This window comes from Halichoerus grypus, chromosome 6, assembly GCF_964656455.1.
Source record: "Halichoerus grypus chromosome 6, mHalGry1.hap1.1, whole genome shotgun sequence".
NCBI lineage: Eukaryota > Metazoa > Chordata > Mammalia > Carnivora > Phocidae > Halichoerus > Halichoerus grypus.
Window position 1 is genome coordinate 36778429 of NC_135717.1, and position 19418 is coordinate 36797846.

At 53.7% G+C, this 19418-nt stretch overlaps 3 protein-coding genes across 14 annotated transcripts in view; 2 read left to right on the forward strand and 1 right to left on the reverse strand.

Annotated features, from left to right (window-relative positions):
• GLYR1 (glyoxylate reductase 1 homolog) overlaps window positions 1-9264 on the forward strand; it is a 34027-nt gene extending 24763 nt beyond the window's left edge. For 2 of the 7 annotated variants that reach the window (XM_036091379.2, XM_036091419.2), the window contains 7 exons: window positions 394-456; window positions 876-986; window positions 1629-1730; window positions 2380-2542; window positions 2861-3040; window positions 3355-3479; window positions 7082-9264. In XM_036091379.2, coding sequence (XP_035947272.1) covers window positions 394-456; window positions 876-986; window positions 1629-1730; window positions 2380-2542; window positions 2861-3040; window positions 3355-3479; window positions 7082-7156 — 819 coding nt within the window. In that variant the 3' untranslated portion in view covers window positions 7157-9264. The remainder of the gene's footprint in view (window positions 1-393; window positions 457-875; window positions 987-1628; window positions 1731-2379; window positions 2543-2860; window positions 3041-3354; window positions 3480-7081) is intronic. The other 5 variants (XM_036091411.2, XM_036091432.2, XM_036091424.2 and 2 more) reach the window with 3 other exon arrangements.
• A 332-nt stretch (window positions 9265-9596) lies between these two features.
• On the forward strand, window positions 9597-15918 carry ROGDI (rogdi atypical leucine zipper). 4 transcript variants are annotated; one of them, XM_036091465.2, is made up of 11 exons: window positions 9607-9866; window positions 9943-10014; window positions 10739-10827; window positions 11057-11111; window positions 11803-11883; window positions 12701-12796; window positions 14052-14150; window positions 14500-14613; window positions 14697-14746; window positions 14870-14996; window positions 15325-15918. In XM_036091465.2, the coding sequence occupies exons 1-11, from the start codon at window positions 9822-9824 to the stop codon at window positions 15364-15366; spliced, it is 870 nt and encodes a 289-aa protein (XP_035947358.1). In that variant the 5' UTR covers window positions 9607-9821; the 3' UTR covers window positions 15367-15918. The 4 variants fall into 4 exon arrangements, with proteins under 4 accessions (XP_035947371.1, XP_035947375.1, XP_035947358.1 ...); XM_036091478.2 differs by lacking the exon at window positions 14052-14150 and having other exon boundaries at window positions 9597-9866; XM_036091482.2 differs by lacking the exon at window positions 14500-14613 and having other exon boundaries at window positions 9598-9866.
• Window positions 15919-16248: 330 nt separating this feature from the next.
• On the reverse strand, window positions 16249-17138 carry SMIM22 (small integral membrane protein 22). Of its 3 annotated transcripts, none has more exons than XM_078074868.1 (4): window positions 17008-17138; window positions 16697-16843; window positions 16523-16608; window positions 16249-16361 (listed from the first exon to the last, which is right to left on the reverse strand). In XM_078074868.1, exons 2-4 carry the CDS (start codon window positions 16815-16817, stop codon window positions 16320-16322), a joined length of 249 nt encoding a protein of 82 aa, XP_077930994.1. In that variant the 5' UTR covers window positions 16818-16843; window positions 17008-17138; the 3' UTR covers window positions 16249-16319. The 3 variants fall into 3 exon arrangements, with proteins under 3 accessions (XP_077930994.1, XP_035947402.1, XP_035947392.1); XM_036091509.2 differs by having other exon boundaries at window positions 16508-16608; XM_036091499.2 differs by having other exon boundaries at window positions 16508-16608; window positions 17004-17077.
• Between the last annotated feature and the right edge of the window lie 2280 nt (window positions 17139-19418).

Here is a 19418-nt window from a genome sequence, read left to right on the forward strand (position 1 = left end):
ACACTGAAATATTAATGATGTTTTGTAGGGGCGCCTGGGTGGCTCAGACGGTTAAGCGTCTGCCTTCAGCTCAGGTCATGATCCCAGCGTCCCCCTGCTTGTGTTCCCTCTCTCTCTGTCTCTATGTCAAATAAATAAAATTTAAAAAAATCTTTGAAATATTAATGATGTTTTGTTATGAGATGTTCTGGGTAATTTTAATTCTCAAGGAAGAAAAGTTCATGCTTTTAGAAACCCCCAGAAACATCTTGGTAAGGAATGGCAGCCTCCCAGCCCCAGCCCTGGTTCCCCAGCACATGTGGATAGCCTGGGACAATGGGCAGGTTTTGCCACAGCCAAGACAGCTACAGAGTGCTGCAAACAGGTACTGTTTACATCCTGTTCTTCAAACAGGAATCCTTCAGCAGACACTTGTTTTGTGCTTACTGTGAAGTAGAACATCGTTCTAGGCACCAGGTATGCAAAAACACAAGACGGTCCTTAAGGAGCCCCATCCACTTCCCTCAGAAAAGTCAGACCACCAGGGGCGCCTGGGTGGCTCAGTCGGTTAAGCGTCTGCCTTCGGCTCAGGTCATGATCCCAGCATCCTGGGATTGAGCCCCACATCAGGCTCCCTGCTCAGCGGGAAGTCTGCTTCTCCCTCTCCCACTCCCCCTGCTTGTGTTCCCTCTCTCACTGTCTCTCTCACTGTCAAATAAATAAATAAAATCTTAAAAAAAAAAAGTCAGACCACCAGCTCTGGTATCCCTTGCTCCTAGCCTCAGCCTCCTACCTTGGGAGGCCAGCCAGGAGGACTGTGCAGTGTGTCTCTGGCCTGGCTGTTGTGTTTGTTGTGCACTGCCTGCAGCTCACATTAGGATCTGTGACTTTTGCAGTGTGATTTGTTCATCCAGGAGGGGGCCCGCCTAGGAAGAACCCCCGCTGAAGTCGTTTCAACTTGTGACATCACCTTTGCCTGCGTGTCAGATCCAAAGGCAGCCAAGGACGTAAGGATCCCTTCCCTCCCCTCAGTGTCTCAGGTTGTGGCCAGGAAAGCTGGCTGGCCTCCCTGCCTTCTCCCCTGCCCATGAGTGAGTGTCTGTAGCATGTGGGAGGGTTGTATTTCCCATTTGGGGCCATCCCCCATTGTGAAAGTAATCTGCATAAATTAAATACAGCCATTCTTTAATTCAGAACAGAGAATGAAAGTAACTAGGGTCCCTGAGATCTATGCTGACCATCCCCATGTATTCTTATTTGGTTCATGTGGCGAGGTCCTATGTTTAGCTCTGGCTGTATTTGTATGTTTTATAAGTTCAAGTACAATAGTCATCTTGTTAAATTGGTAACTAGTTTAATCCAAATAAATCCAAAGAAGCCCAAGAAAATACTGAGGTTATCGTTTAAATGGGAGGTTTTTAGTAACTAAAGGAACATGCATGTATTCTTTTTGAAGATAAATGGGAATAAAGTAGAGGTGTTTTTCTCTCTTAATGCTTATTTACTTGCTGCCCCCTCTCAGCCTTAATATTTAGCTCCTAATCAGGAAATGAGCCAAAAAAGTAACAGGATTCTGACCTTAGGTCTAAGGGGCTCCTGGGTGTCTGGCTGGGAGCCTGGGCTATTGCTTCTCCCTTGTGTCCCCACAGCTGGTGCTGGGCCCCAGTGGTGTGCTGCAGGGGATCCGCCCCGGGAAGTGCTACGTGGACATGTCAACAGTGGATGCTGACACAGTCACCGAGCTGGCCCAGGTAGCGGCCTCGTTCATGCTGGCCCTCCAGCGTCCTTGGCAGTTGGAGCCCAAGACTCAGGCTGATTGATTATGCCTGAGTGTAGGCAACTTGGTTACTCTAGAAACCAAGCCAGGAGAGGACGAGAGGCCTGTAGCCTTGGGACTAGCCTGTCTTCACTTTCTACTTTCAAAGCCACAGCTAATCTGAACAGCCGTGAGAGGAGAGGTGCCGCCCGGCTGGGATGGGCATTAGGTCCTGTAGCTGCCTGCCCCACAATGAGAAGCAATCCAGGCTGCCAGCAGGGCCTTTTTGGTTTAAGCAGCCATCTACAGTTGTTACTAACAGTATTCTTCCTCCCTGAGCTGCTGGGCCAAGTGAGGGGGTGGTTACTTCTAGCCCTTGTGTGTTCTGAGAGTGGCTGAAGAGGGAAGGGCAGTGTCTGGAGGAGGTGTGGTCAGCCAAGCCATTGGCACAGTCATGCTTGGTCATTGCAAGAAATTCTAAGTCCGTGGGAGTCTGTGGGGAGACCACCCCCCCAGCCCCGCTTCTCTGTTTACTGCATGTAATTCAGGCATCTGTTTGGGGCCTCGGTATGGAGGGCCAGGTGTTTCCACTTGAAACCCCTGTGAGAGGCAAGGCCTTCAGAAGCTATGACTTTCCTTTCCAGGTGATTGTGTCCAGGGGGGGCCGCTTTCTGGAAGCCCCAGTCTCAGGGAATCAGCAGCTGTCTAATGATGGGATGTTGGTGATCTTAGCAGCCGGAGACAGGGGCTTGTATGAGGACTGCAGCAGCTGCTTCCAGGCAATGGGGAAGACCTCCTTCTTTCTAGGTAACACGCCTGCCCACCCATCGGGCCACTGCAGGCCCGGAGGCTGGGTGGGCCACATCCCCTCTAGACTGCACTGATGACAGCGTCAATCCCGCACGGCCTCTCTGCCTGGGGCCCCCGTGGGAAGGTTTCCTTTGACTTGCACAGTCAGTGCCTGGAAGGAGGAAGAGCCCGAAGGGTCAGAGCCAGTTCTGTCAGGGGCAGGTGAATGGGGCCTCCCCTGGGTGTAGAGGTGGGTCCGAGCAGGGATGAGGGTGGGCAGAAAGTCCCTGCCCTCGGAATTCTTGGGAAGTGACCGTGATTCTCTGCCCTGGCCAGGTGAGGTTGGCAACGCAGCCAAGATGATGCTGATCGTGAACATGGTACAGGGAAGCTTCATGGCCACCATCGCTGAGGGGTTAACCCTGGCCCAAGTGACAGGCCAGTCCCAGCAGACACTCTTGGACATCCTCAATCAGGGACAGTTAGCCAGCATCTTCCTGGACCAGAAGTGCCAAAGTGAGTTGCCTTTGTCCTCTCCGTGCATTTTAGTTGTGATTGGAGCTGAGAAACTGGGTCAGGCCTCTGTCACAGAGCGTTCTCTTCTTCAAGGGCTCACTGGTATGAAAGAGGCACCCTCTCTAATCAGTCTATGCACTCTACCAGAGGGGGTCCAGAGACATGGCAGATGGGTTTTGGGGGTACTGGCTGGGAACTGGTTGGTCTCTTCAGTGTCCAAGAGGGAGGAAATGCTAGATGTTGAGCCCTGACGGTACAGCAGATAGTTTCTTAGAGTCCATTTAATTCTTCTGATATGTGCTTTCCGTCCTCAGATATCCTGCAAGGGAACTTTAAGCCTGATTTCTACCTGAAGTACATTCAGAAGGATCTCCGCTTAGCCATTGCCCTGGGGGATGCTGTCAACCATCCTACTCCAATGGCAGCTGCAGCCAATGAGGTAACTGCAAGAGGCGGGGCCCAATCTGGCAGCCTTCCCTTGGTTTTTAGTCTTCCTCCCCTCTCTTTGCTTTGTGTCTCTTTGTGTCTCACCTCTTGAGGTGGAAGCTCACATTATTGATTCTAGACAGGAGCATTTAAAAGCATACATTTCCTTCTGAGCCATGCTTATTTCCCTTGTGATTTCTTTGACCTGTGGATGACTTAAAAGTGTGTCAGATAATTGGAGTCGTCCTATGAATCTAATGGCTATTGATTACTGATGTATATCTGTTGTGGTTAAAAAAACACATCCTGTGTGATTTTTAACTCTTTAAATTCATTCAGACTTGTTTTGTGGCCCAGCAGATGGTCTGTCTTGGTAGGTGTACCATGTGCACTTACGAAGACTCTGTTCTGCAGTTGTTGGGTGCTGTGTTCTGCAAATAATCAGATCGAGATTGGTAGTGTTTTTTAGGTCATCTTTACTGGCCTTTTTCTCTGGTTCTTTCAGTTGCTGAGAGATACTAAAATCTCCAACTATGATTGTAGCATTGTCTGTTTTTCCTTTTAATTCTATTATCTTTGAAACTCTTGTGGTTGGGTCCTTAGCCATTTGTGATGGTCATATCTTCCTGATGAATTTGCCCTTTAATTATTATGAAATGTCCCTCCTTACCTTTGTCTACAAGCCTATAGCCTGGTTTCACTATAGCTGCTACTGTGTTCATGGTATATCTTTTTCCATTCATTTACTTTTAACTTGTGTCTTTATATTTAAATTGTATTCTCTGTATACAGCCTGTCATTGGGGCTTGCATTTTTATCCATTCTGGCATCTGCCTGTTAATTGGAGTGTTTGGTCATTAACATTTGTTTGAGTGACAACAAAGCACCTACATATGCACTTTTTTAAAACAGTTGGGTTTGGGGAAGGGTTGTTTATTTGTTTTAATAAGTTTATTTTAAGTAATCTTATACCTGATGTGGGGCTCAAACTCAGGACCGTAAGATCAAGAGTTGGGTGCTCTACCAACTGAGCCAGCCAGGGGCTGTTGTTTAGAAGGTCAGCTTTCTCAGCCTGACAGAAGGGTAGCCTTAAAAAAACTGAGCAATACTTCATTACTGTAGAGTTACAATCAAAACCGTATTTTGTGTAAAACACATATACGAAACACATAAATTCATTTATTTTAGAGGCTGTACCTTCTAGATAGTATAAGAGGATACACATTTTCATTCAAGTTAAACAAGTCTCAAGTGGATTGTTCCAGCATAGAAGTAAAGAAACACAGTTCTGCTCTTTTCAGATGTGGCTTTTCGTAATATGTAATCGGTCTCCTGTCCCTTCCTTGTCTGCCTGGACATCTCAGAGAACCTAACTTCACCTTTTCAGGTTGCAGTACAGTTTTCACGTTCCCCCCGTTTGTTTTGCCTCGGATTCTCTCTTAGCAGTGGACTTCTCTGTGTATTTTATGTAATTTTTTTGTCGATCGTCTTTAATTGAAGTTACTTCTGAAGGGTCTGTGTGTGGCTTGTGTTGGCAGCTTTCTCTGTGAAGTGATTTCTGACTTGCCTCTGCCCTGACTCTGTAAGATTCATTGGCTTGAAAACAGGATATGACCATCACAAATGGCTAATTTTGGTTAATTTCAGTGGAGCGTGGTGCTTTCTGGAGGGTGTGAATTTAGGCTCCTCACTGGAGCTCAGTGTTCAGGATCTTAAGGTTAACTAGTCCATTAACATTTAGTCTTTGTCTTAAAGTCTATTGATGTGTGGTTGGATTTGGAGGTACCGTTTTATCATTTGATTGCTATTTGTCCCTTCTGGCTTTTGTCTGTCTCTCCTTTTTTACTGCCTTTTGGATTATTTGAATATTTTTTAGAATTCCATTTTCTCCATTGGCTTTTTAATAATGCATTGTTTCTCTTCTATCTTTGCTCTAGGGATTGCAGTATGGAAGGATATGCAATATCCTTAACTTCATGGCCTACTTAGGGTTAATGTTACCTCTTCACATAAAACACAGATCCATTTCCCGCTCCCGCCCTCCTCCTTTAAGGCAAGGCTTCTTAACCTGGGCACCATTGCCGTTTTGTTGTGGGAGCCGTCCTGTGCATTGCAGGATATTTAGCAGCAGTATTAGCAGTGTCCTATACCCACTAGAAGCCAGCAATGCCCCCTCAGTTGAGAAGAGGTCTGTAGACATTACCACATGTCCTGTGGGGCAAAATAACCCCAGCTTGAGAAGCCCTGCTTTATTTTTTTTTTTTTAAGATTTTATTTATTTTGAGAGAGCGTGTACATATACGTGCATGAGTTGGGGGGGACGGGCAGAGGGAAGGGGACAAGCAGACTCCACACTGAGCGTGGGGTCTGATGTGGGGCTTGATCCCACGTGTCTGATATCATGACCTGAGCCAAAATCAAGAGTCGGATGCTCTGAGCCACTAACCACCCAGGTACCCCAAGAGAACCCCTGCTTTGGGGTGTAGATTTCCTGTGTGTTACATCTGCCTTTGTTCTAAACCTACCAGACAATGTTGGAATGTTTTAAGTGGTCATGTGTAGTTTTTTTAATTAAGAGAAAAAATACTTTTCTGTTTGTCTAATTTACCATTTCCAGTGTTCTCCATTCTTTTCTGAAGATTTGAATTTCTCTCTGGTATTGTTTGCTTTCAACTGGAAGAACTTGCTTCAGCATTCCCTGTAATGCAGGTCTGCTGGCAACGATTCGTTTTCTTTTCTCTGAAAAGGTCTTTATTTAGCCTTCATTTTGAGTTGACAGCTACACCTGAGCTATAATGGACACTCAGTTGTCGTGGCTTCAACTGGATTATGTTTTTAAAAAGACAAAGATGCAGCTGACTCTGTGGGAGGAACCTTGTGTCCAACTGCATTTCCTCAGTGTGCCTGGACGCCACGGTGCCCTGCTCGAATGGCTTTTTAATTCTCTTCACGTTCGTTTGTAGTATTCACCTAGTGGCTCTGGAGTGGCTGTCAGCTGCCAAGCACTGTCCTAGGCTCTGGGGACATGTTGAGGGGCCACCCGTTCCCTTCCTTGTGGAGCTTACATTTCAATGGAAGGAGGCACAATATAAGCAGATAGTTATTTAAACAATCTCTGAAGGTCAGAAGTATGAATAAAATAGAACAGAGTAAGAAAAGGTGACCAGGATCAAGTGGTACAGCCACTGCTTTCCATAGGCTGGTCAGGGAAGGCCTTGGAGCGGACTGGGAAGGAGCCAGCCATGCCTAGGGAAAGGCATCCCATGCAGAGGGAAGGGCAAGGATAGTGGCCCAGAGAGTAACATGGGAAGACCCTAGAGGCAGGAAGAGACATGATTATAATTACTAACTCTGAGCACTTTACCTCCCTCGCTCCATTTAGTCCTCACGATAACCTTGTTATCTTCTCCATGACATGAAGGACTAGTGATGAAGACAGAAACTGAGGCACTTGGCTCAAGATCAGTGGAGGGTGGCCAGGAGTTGCACCCAGACAGCCTGGACTCCTGGCTGAGCCTGCCTGCCTGACCGCATCTAGAACTACCTCCACAAAGCAGATTGTGTCTTTAAGTCAGCTCTGTGGTCAGAGACTGAGCCCATCTCCTTTTTTTCCAGGTGTACAAAAGAGCCAAGGCACTGGACCAGTCTGACAACGACATGTCTGCCGTGTACCGAGCCTATATACACTAAGCCCTTGATACCCCACCCCTGCCCCCTCAATCTTCCCTCTGACCCCTCCTCCTCACATGGGGTTGGGGTCCTGGGACTTAACTCTGGACCAGTCCACCTGTCTCCATCTCCTTTTATACAGACTTTGAGACTTGCCATCAGCACAGCACACAGCGTCACTCCTCCCCTGGAGGTCCTGGGGAGGGGAGGGGTGTCAGCAGGATTGGCCTTTGGGAAAGCTCTTGAGCTGGGCACTGGCCCTGGACTAGGTGGCTGTGTGTTCACACACACACACACACACACACACAACCCCTACACACCACACACTGGCTCTCACCCCAGGATAGAAGCTGCCCAGAAACTGCTGCCTGGCTTTTTTTTTTTTTTTTCCCCTTCTGAGCTTGTCTTATCTCAGACCCTTTCCAGTCGAGGAACTAGAATCAGCAGTAAGAACTGGAAGCCTTTCCACTGCTTCCTTCCTTCAGAGCGAAGAGGCTGTGGTTATGTCCACATCCCCCCCTGGATCCCACACGTGAAACAGAGGCTCTGGGTCAAGATGAGCCAGCACCGACTCCAAACAGAGGGTCCTCATGGGCCCTCCAACCTCAGGTGACCAGCTGATGAGGATTGTCACGTTTAAGCTACCAATGTGCAACCAACTCTCCATAAATGCCTTTGTGAACTGAAAAGAAATTGGCCAAGTTGAGCAGACACAGGGCTCTGGCTCTCTGGGGAGAGCAGCAAATCGCCAGCACATTAGGTGAGCCCCACAGAAGCCTACTCTCGTCACTGCTCTTGAGCACCTATCCCAGAAGTCACCGTCACTGCAGAGCCCTGGGCTGGGATCAGACTTCCTTCCTTTGGTGTAGGGAGAGCTCACTCCTCACCAGGCTCTTTTAGTATTTGGATTTGCATTCCAGCCCTTGGGAAGGGTATCCTGAGGGCCACCAGGGAGGAGTGAAGAGGGAGGAGAGTGGGGTTCCTTCCTGTTTTCCGTTATGCTGCAGACTTCCACCTCGTTCTGAAGAGTCACTCTGACTGGGTCCCCTCACAGCAGTCCCAACTTCTCCAGCCTGCTCCTGTACATGTTCCCCACCTGCCCATCTCTTCATTCTCCCTCCTTTTCTTCCCATGGAGACAGTGTTTCTGTCTGTCCCTTCTTTGGCCCATACCCAGCCTGACCAACGATGGCCATTTCTTAGGCTCAGCTCTTGAAACAGGAACGAGTGTCTTCACTTCAGCAGAAGCATGGTCTTTGATGCTTCCAGGGCCCCAGGGTCTCTCGGGAGGGAAGAGAACTGGGCCTGACCCAACCTGAACTATCTGACCCTAAGAGGTGGATCTAAGACATCCTCGAGACCCTAACATTTCTCCTTGGACAGGGGACCAGAGGGGCTTGGAATGTGGCATAAAAACAAGGAGAAGTCACCTAAAGGATGTCAATGTTCTCTCCCTCTGCATGGGTTGCATTTTCCAAAGTCACACTTTGCAGGTCAGCGTTTCTAGTGAATATATAGAATGAGACCACACTGGGGTGGGCCCCTCCCCCCTCAACCTTGGCCCATTTGCGCCGATCAGAACCCAGGCTAGGGGATCTCAGAAGACATAGGGGGAGGGCAAGGCAGATGCCTGCGTGTTTTTGGCATAACTTCACTGGGATTTGGAATTCTTTTCTGTCTGAACACAAAGCCTGTTCTAGTCCTAGCCGGACATTTTGGGGAGGGTGGGGGGTGGGGGTGGGGAAGATACTGTAATGAAACTGGTTAGTCAATGTTGTCTTAATATTGTTGACAATTCTGTAAAGTTTCTTTTTATGAGTATTTCTGTTTAAGCTATTTCATCTTTGTTTTGAAATCCTTCCCTTTTAGGAGAAAATGTGACACTTGTGAAAAAGCTTGTAAGAAAGCCCCTCTTGCGCGACCCCCTTTTTTTTTTCCTTTAAACCTCCTTTAAATGACAAATCTAGGTAATTAAGGTTGTGAATTTTTATTTTTGCTTTGTTTTTAATGAACATTTGTCTTTCAGAATAGGATTGTGTGATAATGTTTAAATGGCAAAAACAAAACATGATTTTGTGCAATTAACAAAAAGCTACTGCAAGCAAAATAAAACGTTTCTTGGTAACACAATTGTGACTGATTACCTCGGCAGTGGTTACTGCCTGCGCCCAGAGGAGGGAGGAGGGCCGGGAGCGCCAGGACTGTCGGCCCAGTGGGCTCCTTCCTCCCGCCCCAACGGAACCCGAGAGCTCAGCGCGCGGAGGGCGAGGCCGAGCAGGAACAAGCTGCCCCGCCAGCCAATCGCCGGGCGCGGCGAGAACAAGCCATCCCGATGGCCAATCAATGAGAGCAAGCGGAGCAGGGCGCCCTATCAGAGCCGGGGAGGGGAGGGACAAGCGGCCGCCGCGCTCCACTCCGAGAGTGGCGGGGGATGCGGCGCCCGACCGCCCAGCGCCCCCGGTAGGTGCCGGCGGCCGCTTGGGAGAGCCGGCGCAAGCGGGTTCGGGCAGTCGCCAGCCTCGATTTGGAGCGCCAGCTCGGCCGGTCGGAGGCGGGGGAGGGGGCCTGAGAGCGGGGCGGTCGCGCGCGGAGCCAATCGGCGGCGGGGCTGGGCCCGGGCGCACTGACGGCCGGTGGACCTAGCCTCCAGCGGACGGCGGGCCAGGGACCGTTGCTGAGCGGCGGCGATGGCGACCGCGATGTCAGCGACGGCAGCGGAGCGAGCGGTGCTGGTGAGGCGCGCGGGCGGGGCGAGGCGGGGCTGGGGACGGCGGGCCCGGGCGGCTGACGGCCGGCCTGTCCCCGCAGGAGGAGGAGTTCCGCTGGCTGCTGCACGACGAGGTGCACGCAGTGCTCAGGCAGCTGCAGGACATCCTCAAGGTAAGGCTTCTGGCGGGCCGGCGCCGCTGCGGCTCCTTCCCGGGCCACCGCGCCTGCCTCCCGAGCGCCTGCTGTGGACGCGACGCGCGTTGTGCAGACCAGGCCCTACCCCAGTGGACTTGGCGTCCAGTCGGGGCACCACTACATGATTGCCCACTTAATCACAAGCAGCTGTGTGAGAGTGCTGGGCTGGGCCTGGAATGATCCCCCGCCTAAGGGGTCGGGGTTGGGGTCAAGGAATGCTTCCTTTGAAGCTGTGATCTCAAGGTCTCCAGCATCGTACTCAACCTCATGGGGCCTCCCTTTCGCAAGAACGAGATTGCAGTACCGGCCTCACGGGGCTGTTCTGAAGATAAGTGAACTCACAAAAATGTCCAGGCATTGCGTGCTATGGCCAGAATTTCGAGTTACCATGAGTACTGTCATTCCCTGACTCTGCTCACTACACTGGAGCATCTTAACCAAGCCTGGAGGTCATCTCTGTTCTATATCCCTGAGTTGGGCATGAGGTAGGCGTCCAGGGAATGTGGAAGGAACAGCTACCCACTCTGGTAGGACCTGAAACTCAGGTGGTGGGGGAGGGGCCAGAGAAATGGGAAGGTGCCCTGGAGGCTTGAGAGGAGCCCACTTTGTCCCTCCCCTGGCCAACCCAGGAATGGGGCTTCTGGAAGGAGTGGTGAGCTGGATTGGGTGAACTTTACTCCACTGCCCTCTGCCCCTCCAGGAGGCCTCGCTCCGCTTCACTCTGCCATGCTCTGGTACAGGCACCGAGGGGCCTGCCAAGCAGGAGAACTTCATCCTTGGCAGCTGTAGGTGAGCCAGGCTGAGCAGAACCAAGAGGGATGGACTGCTTGGAAGGGGGACACCTGGGATACTGCACAGCCAAGGCCCAGCCATGCAGACTGATTTCAGCCCCAACATCCAGAGGGTGTGCTGTGGGACAGCCTGGGCCATCCTGTGACAGCCAGGGGCAACCTGCTGGGAGGGCTAGGTGGTGGGAAAGGGCAGCCGCAGGCACTGCTCTGACCCCCACGTGTTGCAGCACAGACCAGGTGAAGGGCGTGCTGACTCTGCAAGGGGACGCGCTGAGCCAGGCGGTGAGTCCCCCAGCCCCGCTTCCCCCTTTCCCTGCTGCTGGAGGATCCAGTGGGGAAGAGTGTGGGGGCCTCCTGCTGAGCTTTGCCTTTACCAGTTGGCTGTGTGACCCTGGGCAGGATCCTTGACCTCTCTGGGCCTCAGTTTCCTCATTTGTGAAATAACCCACCCCGCCAAACCTCCTCTGGAATTGGTGTGTGGCTTCAATGAGAGGTGCTGGAAGGGGGATGCTTTGCACACAGCCTGGCCCTGAGTCTGGGCCCGGTGAAGTGTGGGCAATGGCGGGATTAGGCTGGCCCCAATTCAAAGTGGAATCAGCCAACACCTGAACTCCGTCTGTGCCAGGCCCCAAGATGTGGGGGAAGGTGCCTCTCCTCCAGCAGTGGGTGTTCAGTCCATTGGCCTGTATCCATGCTCCCTTTCTGCCCACAGTCACACCTCCTCCCAGCTGAGGCCACCTTCCCCTTTCTCTTTTCCCTTTCGTTTCTTTGTGGCTCCTCTTGGGCCTGAGTTCCTGTTTCCTGACCTCCCTGTTCACACCCCAAATGGCCAAGGTGCTGGGAGACTTTCTGCCCTGTGGAATGACTGGGGCCTGAGCCACCACACACACCCCGTGTCTGCCCCCTGCTCAAGGTCTCAGAGTGGCCAGAAGCAGGAGGGCGGTCCTCGTGCTTATACACTCTTGCCCGTCAGGACGTGAACCTGAAGATACCCCGGAACAACCAGCTGCTGCACTTCGCCTTCCGAGAGGACAAGCAGTGGAAGCTGCAGCAGGTAGTTGGGCCCTTCCCCTGCCAGGGCTCAAGCCACAAGCTCAGGCAGGCAGGGGCAGGCCTGAGCAGCACTGAGGCCTCCTGGGGCGGCCATGGGGGACTGAAGGCCGCAGCAAGCCTGGGAGGGCGTTTCCTAGCGGCAAAGCTGGCACAGGCAGTGCCTGGGGCTCCAGAGCCTCGCCTAGAGGGAGGTGAGAACCTATTCTGTCTGTAGGCCCCTGGGCCCCAATGGGAACCACAGGGATCCTCTTGAACAAGGAACTCCCCTTCCCAGAGCCTCCAGGGGCTTCCACTGGCTCCTGGGGACAAAGTCCATGCTCCCTACCAGCTCCTGTGTGATTAGACCCTGCTCCTCCACCTCAGGGCCTTTGCCCATGCTCCTCGCTCTGCCTGGAGCCCTCTCTTGCTGCTTTTCTCATCACTTGGGTGATGCCCAAGAGGCATTGCCCTCGGGCCTCCCTTGACCTCCAGCTAAAGAGGCTCCTCCTCCCCCATCCTGCAGAGTCACCCTCTTGTCCTTGTGCAAGTCACTCAGTGTGTTGTTATCTTGTGCCTTTGCTCTGCTACCATCTGTTCTCCTTTAGAAGGTGAGCTGTGCGATGGCAGGCCTGCCAGAGTCTGTGCCATGTGCCCAGCACCCAGTCAGGGCCTGGCTTCGGGGGGCACAGAAAGGACAGCTGGCGGGGAAGGGTCAGGCAGGCAATACCTCGGGGTGAGGACCCGTCATCTGGGGCCCTGGAGACTGTGGCTTCTCTGAAGTTGGCATCTCTTCCTCCTGAGGCCCAGCCCACTGACCTCTCAGTGGGCATTTTTTTCAGATCCAGGATGCCAGGAACCACGTAAGCCAGGCCATTTACCTCCTTGCCAACCGGGATGAAAGCTACCAGTTCAGGACAGGAGCAGAGGTCCTCAAGGTGAGCTGCCTACAGGAACAGGAGAAGCAGGATCCCTACGCCTACCCCTGGCCCTGACCCCTGACCAGGCCCCTGGAGAACTCTGCCCCCACATCCTCAGGTGCAGCTGATGGTGGACCCATCACCTCTCAGTGTGCACATATCCAAGCAGACACAGTCAAATGAGTCACAGCCCGGCTTCCAGACTCAGACCTGGGTTCTGATCCCAGGGCCTCCACTGTAAGCTGTGCAACCCCAGGTCACTTTCTTAGCCGTTCTGTGCCTCAGTAGCCTCACCTATAAAAGGGGGCCATGGTGTCGCCACTAGCAGTTGGGATGATGCAGGTGGAGCAGCCCCTGGCACATGCTCAGTGAATAGCAGCTGCTAGCAGCTCTACTAGCCATAGGGAAACCCTTGTGGTTTGCAAAGTGAATTCACATGGTGTGGAGGGAAGAGCTGCTCTTATATGCCCCAAACTCGTGCTTTAGCTCTGTCCCTGACTTGCTGTGTGTCTTTAGGTGATTCACCTATCCTCTCTGGACCTCTGGGTCCTCATATGAAAACTTAGAACTAGATGGACTAAAGTCCCTCCCAGAACTGGGACCACCCTGAGTGTAGGCAGTGCAGCCCCCATGCCTCCGTCCAAAATTTCCCTTTCCTAGAAGCCAGGTCACCCCCACCCCCATCGCAACATCTGAAGCAGTGGAAGTTGGGGCTCTGGGGAGTTCAGGCCAGAGCTTTGGTCCGTGGCAAAGGAAAAGGATGAGTTCCAGATGGTTCTACTGTTCACTAGCTATGTGACCTTACCTCTCTGAAGCTTCACCTTTGAAAACGGTCTGGTGCCCACCTTAAGACCTCAACTTACCCATCCTATCACCTCCTCCAGGAAGCCCTCCCTGGCTCCTTGCACCCAACCGGGATTAAGGCCTCTTCCTCTAAGCTCCTTCATTGCCTGCACCCCCATCCACAAAGCACTCATGCCCTTGGGACTAACTCCAGGGATCTTCCATCTTCCATTCCGCATTGGACCAGCACCCAGGATCCCATGCAATAGAACCTCCTGGACAGATGGTGAACAGTGCAGACGTCCAGTCCCCCACCCGCAGCTAGAGCCCAAATATCTGCACCTTTAACAAGCCCCACACTGTAGGGGTTCAGGCCTTGAGAGTGTGACCACCTGGGGCAGGAGCTGGGAGCTACCATGTCTTGGTCAGTACCTATGCGGGAGGGCGGGGGCTGCCCTCGCAGCAGCTATGACTGGCCCCCTCCCCACAGCTGATGGACGCTGTGATGCTGCAACTGACCAGAGCCCGCAACCGGCTCACCACCCCGGCCACCCTTACTCTGCCTGAGATCGCTGCCAGTGGCCTCACGGTCAGTGCCTTAGGGCAGCCCCTGCTCCAGGAGAGGGAATGCCGCTGAGGAGCCCAGCTTGCCCCCTGGGAGGGACACAGGGGTGTGATGGGGTCCTGGAAACCCCAAACTGTTGTCAGTCGGAGGTCTAGGTCTATGCCACAATTTTCTGGGATAAGGTCCTTGGCTTCCATCTTGCATCCCCCAGATACCCCTGGTCTGGGTCAGTGGTTCCCAAGCCTGGTGCAGGAAGCTACCCGGGGCACTGGGAAGAGTCTGGAAGCCCCAGTCTATAGGCTGGGGAATGGGGTCCCCCAGGCGGTTCTGCCTGGCCCCTCATCCCACCTGCTTGCCCGGTCCTCGTCCCCAGCGGATGTTTGCCCCTGCCCTGCCCTCCGACTTGCTTGTCAACGTCTACATCAACCTCAACAAACTCTGCCTCACCGTGTACCAGCTGCACGCCCTGCAGCCCAATTCCACCAAGGTGAGGGGGACCCCACTTGCCCCCCACCCCCAAGTGCCTTGCAGCCTCTTGGGCCTGACTGGGTCTGGTGCTCTTCTGCTTAGAACTTCCGCCCAGCTGGAGGCGCCGTGCTCCACAGCCCTGGGGCCATGTTGTAAGTACGGGGGTGGGGGGGGGGTGGCCTGGAGCACGCTGCCCGCCCCAACTTTCTGCACCTTGGGGGCTGGGGGGGCCGGGCTGGTCAGGCCACCGCCAGGGACCCTCCTTCTCCCCCCAGTGAGTGGGGCTCCCAGCGCCTGGAGGTGAGCCACGTGCACAAGGTGGAGTGTGTGATCCCATGGCTCAACGACGCCCTCGTCTTCTTCACTGTGTCCCTGCAGCTCTGCCAGCAGCTCAAGGATAAGGTGGGGTGTGGGGACTGTGGGGGCGGGGCGGGCCTCTCTCTCAGACAGATGGGGCCAGCCGGATAGCAGGCTGCTGAGCCTTCTCATTTGGGAGGGATTCCAAGGACTCTTGTCACACTTCCAAAGCACCCCCAAATCTTAAGGTCCTTTGTACCTTCCACACACACCAGGCAGATGGGCCACAATGTGGCTGAGCAACAACACCCTCTCCCCGTGACACATTGCCCTTGAATGACCTTGAAATCTCACCTGGGTCAGAGGGTTCAGCAGGGGTGAAGCCCCCTAACACCTCCACTCACTATGTCCCCCCACCTCTCTCCCTCCCCAGATCTCCGTGTTCTCCAGCTACTGGAGCTACAGGCCTTTCTGAGCAGAGCGCCCGAGAGCCTGACCCCCAGGGAAATGGCCCTTGTCCCCCTCACCCATCCCCCCAAGAATGCTGGCCAGAGCCAGAACCGGGCAGCCTGGGCTATTATTTATTTCCCTCTTCGCCCCATCCTGCCCATCACATTTGCACAGATGGAAATGAACACTGGAACCACTGAGAGACAGGGATGCTGACTTGCTTTTCATTTTGTAGGGGGTGATCAGGAAGGTGGGGTGGGGGGGTCAGGAAGGCAGAGCCCAGAGGTGGCCCACATTCCAAACCCTGCACTCCCTGCACAGCGGGAACCTTTGGACTCAGGGTGGCGCCAGGCCCAGGGCTCTCCTTCCCCCTCCTTTTTCTGCCTTCTGAGCTGCCCAGGATGGTACGAGCAGCGGCCCGCCCCGCCTCCAGTGGAGGGTGAGGAGTGGATGGTGGCCCTAAGCTATGAGTCAGGAGGGCAGACAGAAGCCATCCACCGCCAGCTGTGGTGCCCTTGAATGTGTTTGCTCCATATCCCTGACAAGGCCTCCAGGAAATAAAGATCATCTGACTTTACCTGGAGCGTCTGTCTGTCTGAGTGAAGACCAGGCTGGGGATCCCAAATAGTCAGGACCTGGTGGGGGGGGGGGTACCCAATGATGGAGCCCCTGGCCTCCCTGTCCCACCTTTGAGGGGGTCCTCAGGCCGCTAGGGGACTGAGTGGGCTGGGGACAAGGTTTCGGCCTGGGGGTTGGGGCCCCTGAGCTGGAGCCCAGCTTCGCCTCCTGTCAGCAGCTGCTGTGTGACCTGGAGCTGTGAGGGAGCAGGTGGGCATCCGGAGAAAGCAGTGAGCGCCCACACTGCCCACCCCTGACGGGAAGCTCGGAACACACTCCAGACTCAGGCTCTGGGCAAACAAGGCTTTGTTACTGTTGCCCAGCAGGACACAGGCGGGGGGGGCTGGTGAGCTCGCCGTGTTAAGGTTCCAGGGCCAAGTTATCCACTCCCCTGGGGTGTTCCTGCAAGAGAGGCTTCACTCGTGTGTGCCCTGCCGGCCCCTCTCCACAGGAGCCCCAACACCCTCCTCTCCCCAGGGCAGTTCCAGACTGTCCCTGACACCTGCCCAGCTCCGGGGGCCAGTGGGGTTCACCTGCTTGGGGCTCACCTGCTCGGGGCTCACCTTCTGGGGTCTGGAGGCGCGGCGACTGCAGGAGCTGTGGCAGCAGCAGTGGGTACAAACGAGCAGCATCAGGAGCAGCACGGTGCCTGGGGGTGTGACAGGTGCCCAGATATGGCCCTCAGCCAGGTCTAGGACAGGAGGTCGAGAGGGGCCGGGGGCCAAGGCCGCACTCACCGAGGAAAATGAGGAAGATGATGAAGGCAGCAGTGTCCCAGTTGGACTGGAACAGCTCATGGCTCCTCAGTTTCCCCAGCACTTCCTGGGCTGTGGTCTCCAGGTCTTTCGCCAAGTCCATCTCACCTCGAGGCCTCTGGGTGCCACCTGCCCCGGCCCCCCAGGGGCTACCTCAGAACCCTGTTCTCTGGAGCTGGGCTGCATCCAGGCCTCCCGCAGTCCAGCCCCTGCCCTGCCCCTGCCCCCCTCCCACGCCACCCCTCGGCCCCTGCCCTGTCCCTTCCCGCTCCCCCCCCCAGACCCCCACCAGCCTCCGAGCTCCCCCAGCCAGGCAGGTCCCTGGTCCGGAGAACACCAACTACTTCCTGCTTCCGGATCCGCGAAAGTTGCCACCTGAGGCCCTTGCACCTTGGCAACCAGTCCCACCCTTCCCAGGGGGTGGCCAGACGCCGGAGGGCGGGGCCTGTGCCCTAGCAGGTGTGCTTACAGCCTCCCGACAGCAGCAAGTGCTGCGGGACCCAGGGAGGTAGCCACGGCCCCCTAAGCCTCTTCATGGGGGGATTTTTCCCTTTCTCTCAGTAGACCAGACGAGCAGCCTGGAACACAGTGTGCCCTGGGCCTCTGCGGACCTCATGAATGAAGACAGGAGGGAGGGAAGAAGACAGTAGGAAGGGAAGGTGGGAGGGAGGGGCGGGAACCGTGGTTTCCATTCCTCCCTTTCCTGGGCAGGTGGGATTTTCCGGGCACTATACTAGGACTCTTCTGTATCCATGTTTGCTCTAATCCTCAGGATAGTCCTTACGAGAAGATGATTATCCTCTCTCAAACAAGCTCTTCCCCCGGAACTTGGGGACCTGGGGCCCCGACGCTGGCCAGAAAGGCAGCTCTCACTCCCTGCCTTCAGCGCAGGCACGTCCAGGCCCAACCGGGGGCCGGACACTGCTCAGCACCGGAGGTTGGCCGTGAGCCAGGTGGACACAATTTCTGGTGCTTGTGGTGCTTGTGGTCTAGCAGGGGAGAACGCCTCAGCTAGTGTCAGGCTCCACACCGAACACCACACATCCACCACTGGGTGTGTCCTCAAGGCAACCCTCAAGTGGCTCTTACCGTTCTCCCCACTTACAGGTATGAAAGGTGCCGCCTTGAGAAGTTTAGCAACCAGCTCAAGTCACACACCTAATGCACTCATTTCCTGTTTCTGCTATAACATACCACCACACACTTAGTGGCTTGAAACAATCCAAATTTATTGTCTTACGGTTCTGGAGGTCAGAGTCTAAAACAGGTCAGCAGGGCTGTGTTCCTTCTGAAGGCTCTAGGGGACAATCCGTTCCTTGCCTTTTCTAGCTTCTAGTGGCCACGCACATTCCTTTGTTCATCCCAGTCTCTGCTTCCGTCCTGGTCTTCTCTGACCCTGACCCTCCTGGCCTCCCTCTCAGGAGGACCCCTGGGATTACATTGGCCCACAGGATGATCTCACCATCAGAATCCTTAATGACGTCTGCAAAGTCCCTTCTGCCGGGTAAGTTAACATATTTGTTCCAAGGTTCCAGGGATTAGGATGAAGACATCTTTGGGAGCCATGATTCTGCCAGCCGTACCCAGAGTGAGCAGAGACGCAGAACTGGGACCCAGGCATTCAGATCCCAGAGCCCTTGACCAGCATATTTTAGGGTCTCCTGGGTCCCCTTCTTTTACCCTACGATCCCTCCGTCCCATTCCGAGATCTCAGATGCAGGGTCATTTTGAAGCAACTGGAGTGTTATTGCCAAAGGAGGGGCGGGGCGTGCAGCCACTGTGGAAAACAATCAGGTACTGCCTCAGAAAGTCACATGTGGTGATATCAAACACACAGCTTTTCCACTCCGAGGTATAGACCCAAGAAAACTGAAAAGGTTCTCAAAGACTTGTGCACAACTCTTCAACAGTGGCACTGATCACAAGAGCCAAAAGGTGGAAACAGCCCAAGCGTCCATCAGCCGATGAACAGATAAACACCATGCGATCTGTCCATACTGTGGCACATTATTCAGCCATACAGAAGAATCAAGTACTAACACCTGCTACAATATGGATGCACCTCAAAAATATGGTGCTCGCTGAAAGAGGCCAGACACAAGAAGCCACATAGTGTGTCGTTGTGTTTCTGTGAAACATCCAGAACAGGCACATCCATAGACAAAGTAGTTAGTGGTAGCCAGGGGCTGGGGAAAGCGGGGGAAGGGGAGTGAGTGCTTAGTGCTGATGGCATTTCCTTTGGGGTGATGAACATGTCTTGGAACAGGATAGGGGTGGTGGCATTACAACATTGTGAATGTACTCAATTCTGATCTGCCACTTATCTGCTCTCTTTAGAACGGATAACGGTGCGGGAGCCTGGGTGGCTCAGTCGATTGAGCATCTGACTTCTTGGTTTTGGCTCAGGTCATGATCTTGGGGTCCTGGCATTGAGCCCTGAGTTGGGCTCTGTGCTCAGCAGGGAATCTCCTTGAAGATTCTCTCACTCTGCTCCTCCTCCACCCCACTCTCTCTCTCTAATACATAAATCTTTTTAAAAAAGAATGGATAATGGTTAATTTTATGTGAATTTTACCTCAATTTTACTTATTTATTTTTTTATTTTTTTTTATTTTTGAAGATTTTATTTATTTATTTGACAGAGAGAGACACAGCGAGAGAGGGAACACAAGCAGGGGGAGTGGGAGAGGGAGAAGCAGGCTTC

Excerpts from the sequence above, each read along its gene's own strand:
- SMIM22 (XM_036091509.2), bottom strand. The coding sequence starts at position 16,817 with ATGGACTTGGCGAAAGACCTGGAGACCACAGCCCAGGAAGTGCTGGGG. Across the intron at positions 16,609-16,696 it reads CATCTTCCTCATTTTCCTCG|GCACCGTGCTGCTCCTGATG; the intron begins GTGAGTGCGGCC and ends TCACACCCCCAG. Across the intron at positions 16,362-16,507 it reads AGAAGGTGAGCCCCGAGCAG|GAACACCCCAGGGGAGTGGA; the intron begins GTGAGCCCCAAG and ends CCTCTCTTGCAG.
- ROGDI (XM_036091465.2), top strand. The coding sequence starts at position 9,822 with ATGGCGACCGCGATGTCAGCGACGGCAGCGGAGCGAGCGGTGCTG. Across the intron at positions 9,867-9,942 it reads CAGCGGAGCGAGCGGTGCTG|GAGGAGGAGTTCCGCTGGCT; the intron begins GTGAGGCGCGCG and ends CTGTCCCCGCAG. Across the intron at positions 11,112-11,802 it reads GGGACGCGCTGAGCCAGGCG|GACGTGAACCTGAAGATACC; the intron begins GTGAGTCCCCCA and ends CTTGCCCGTCAG.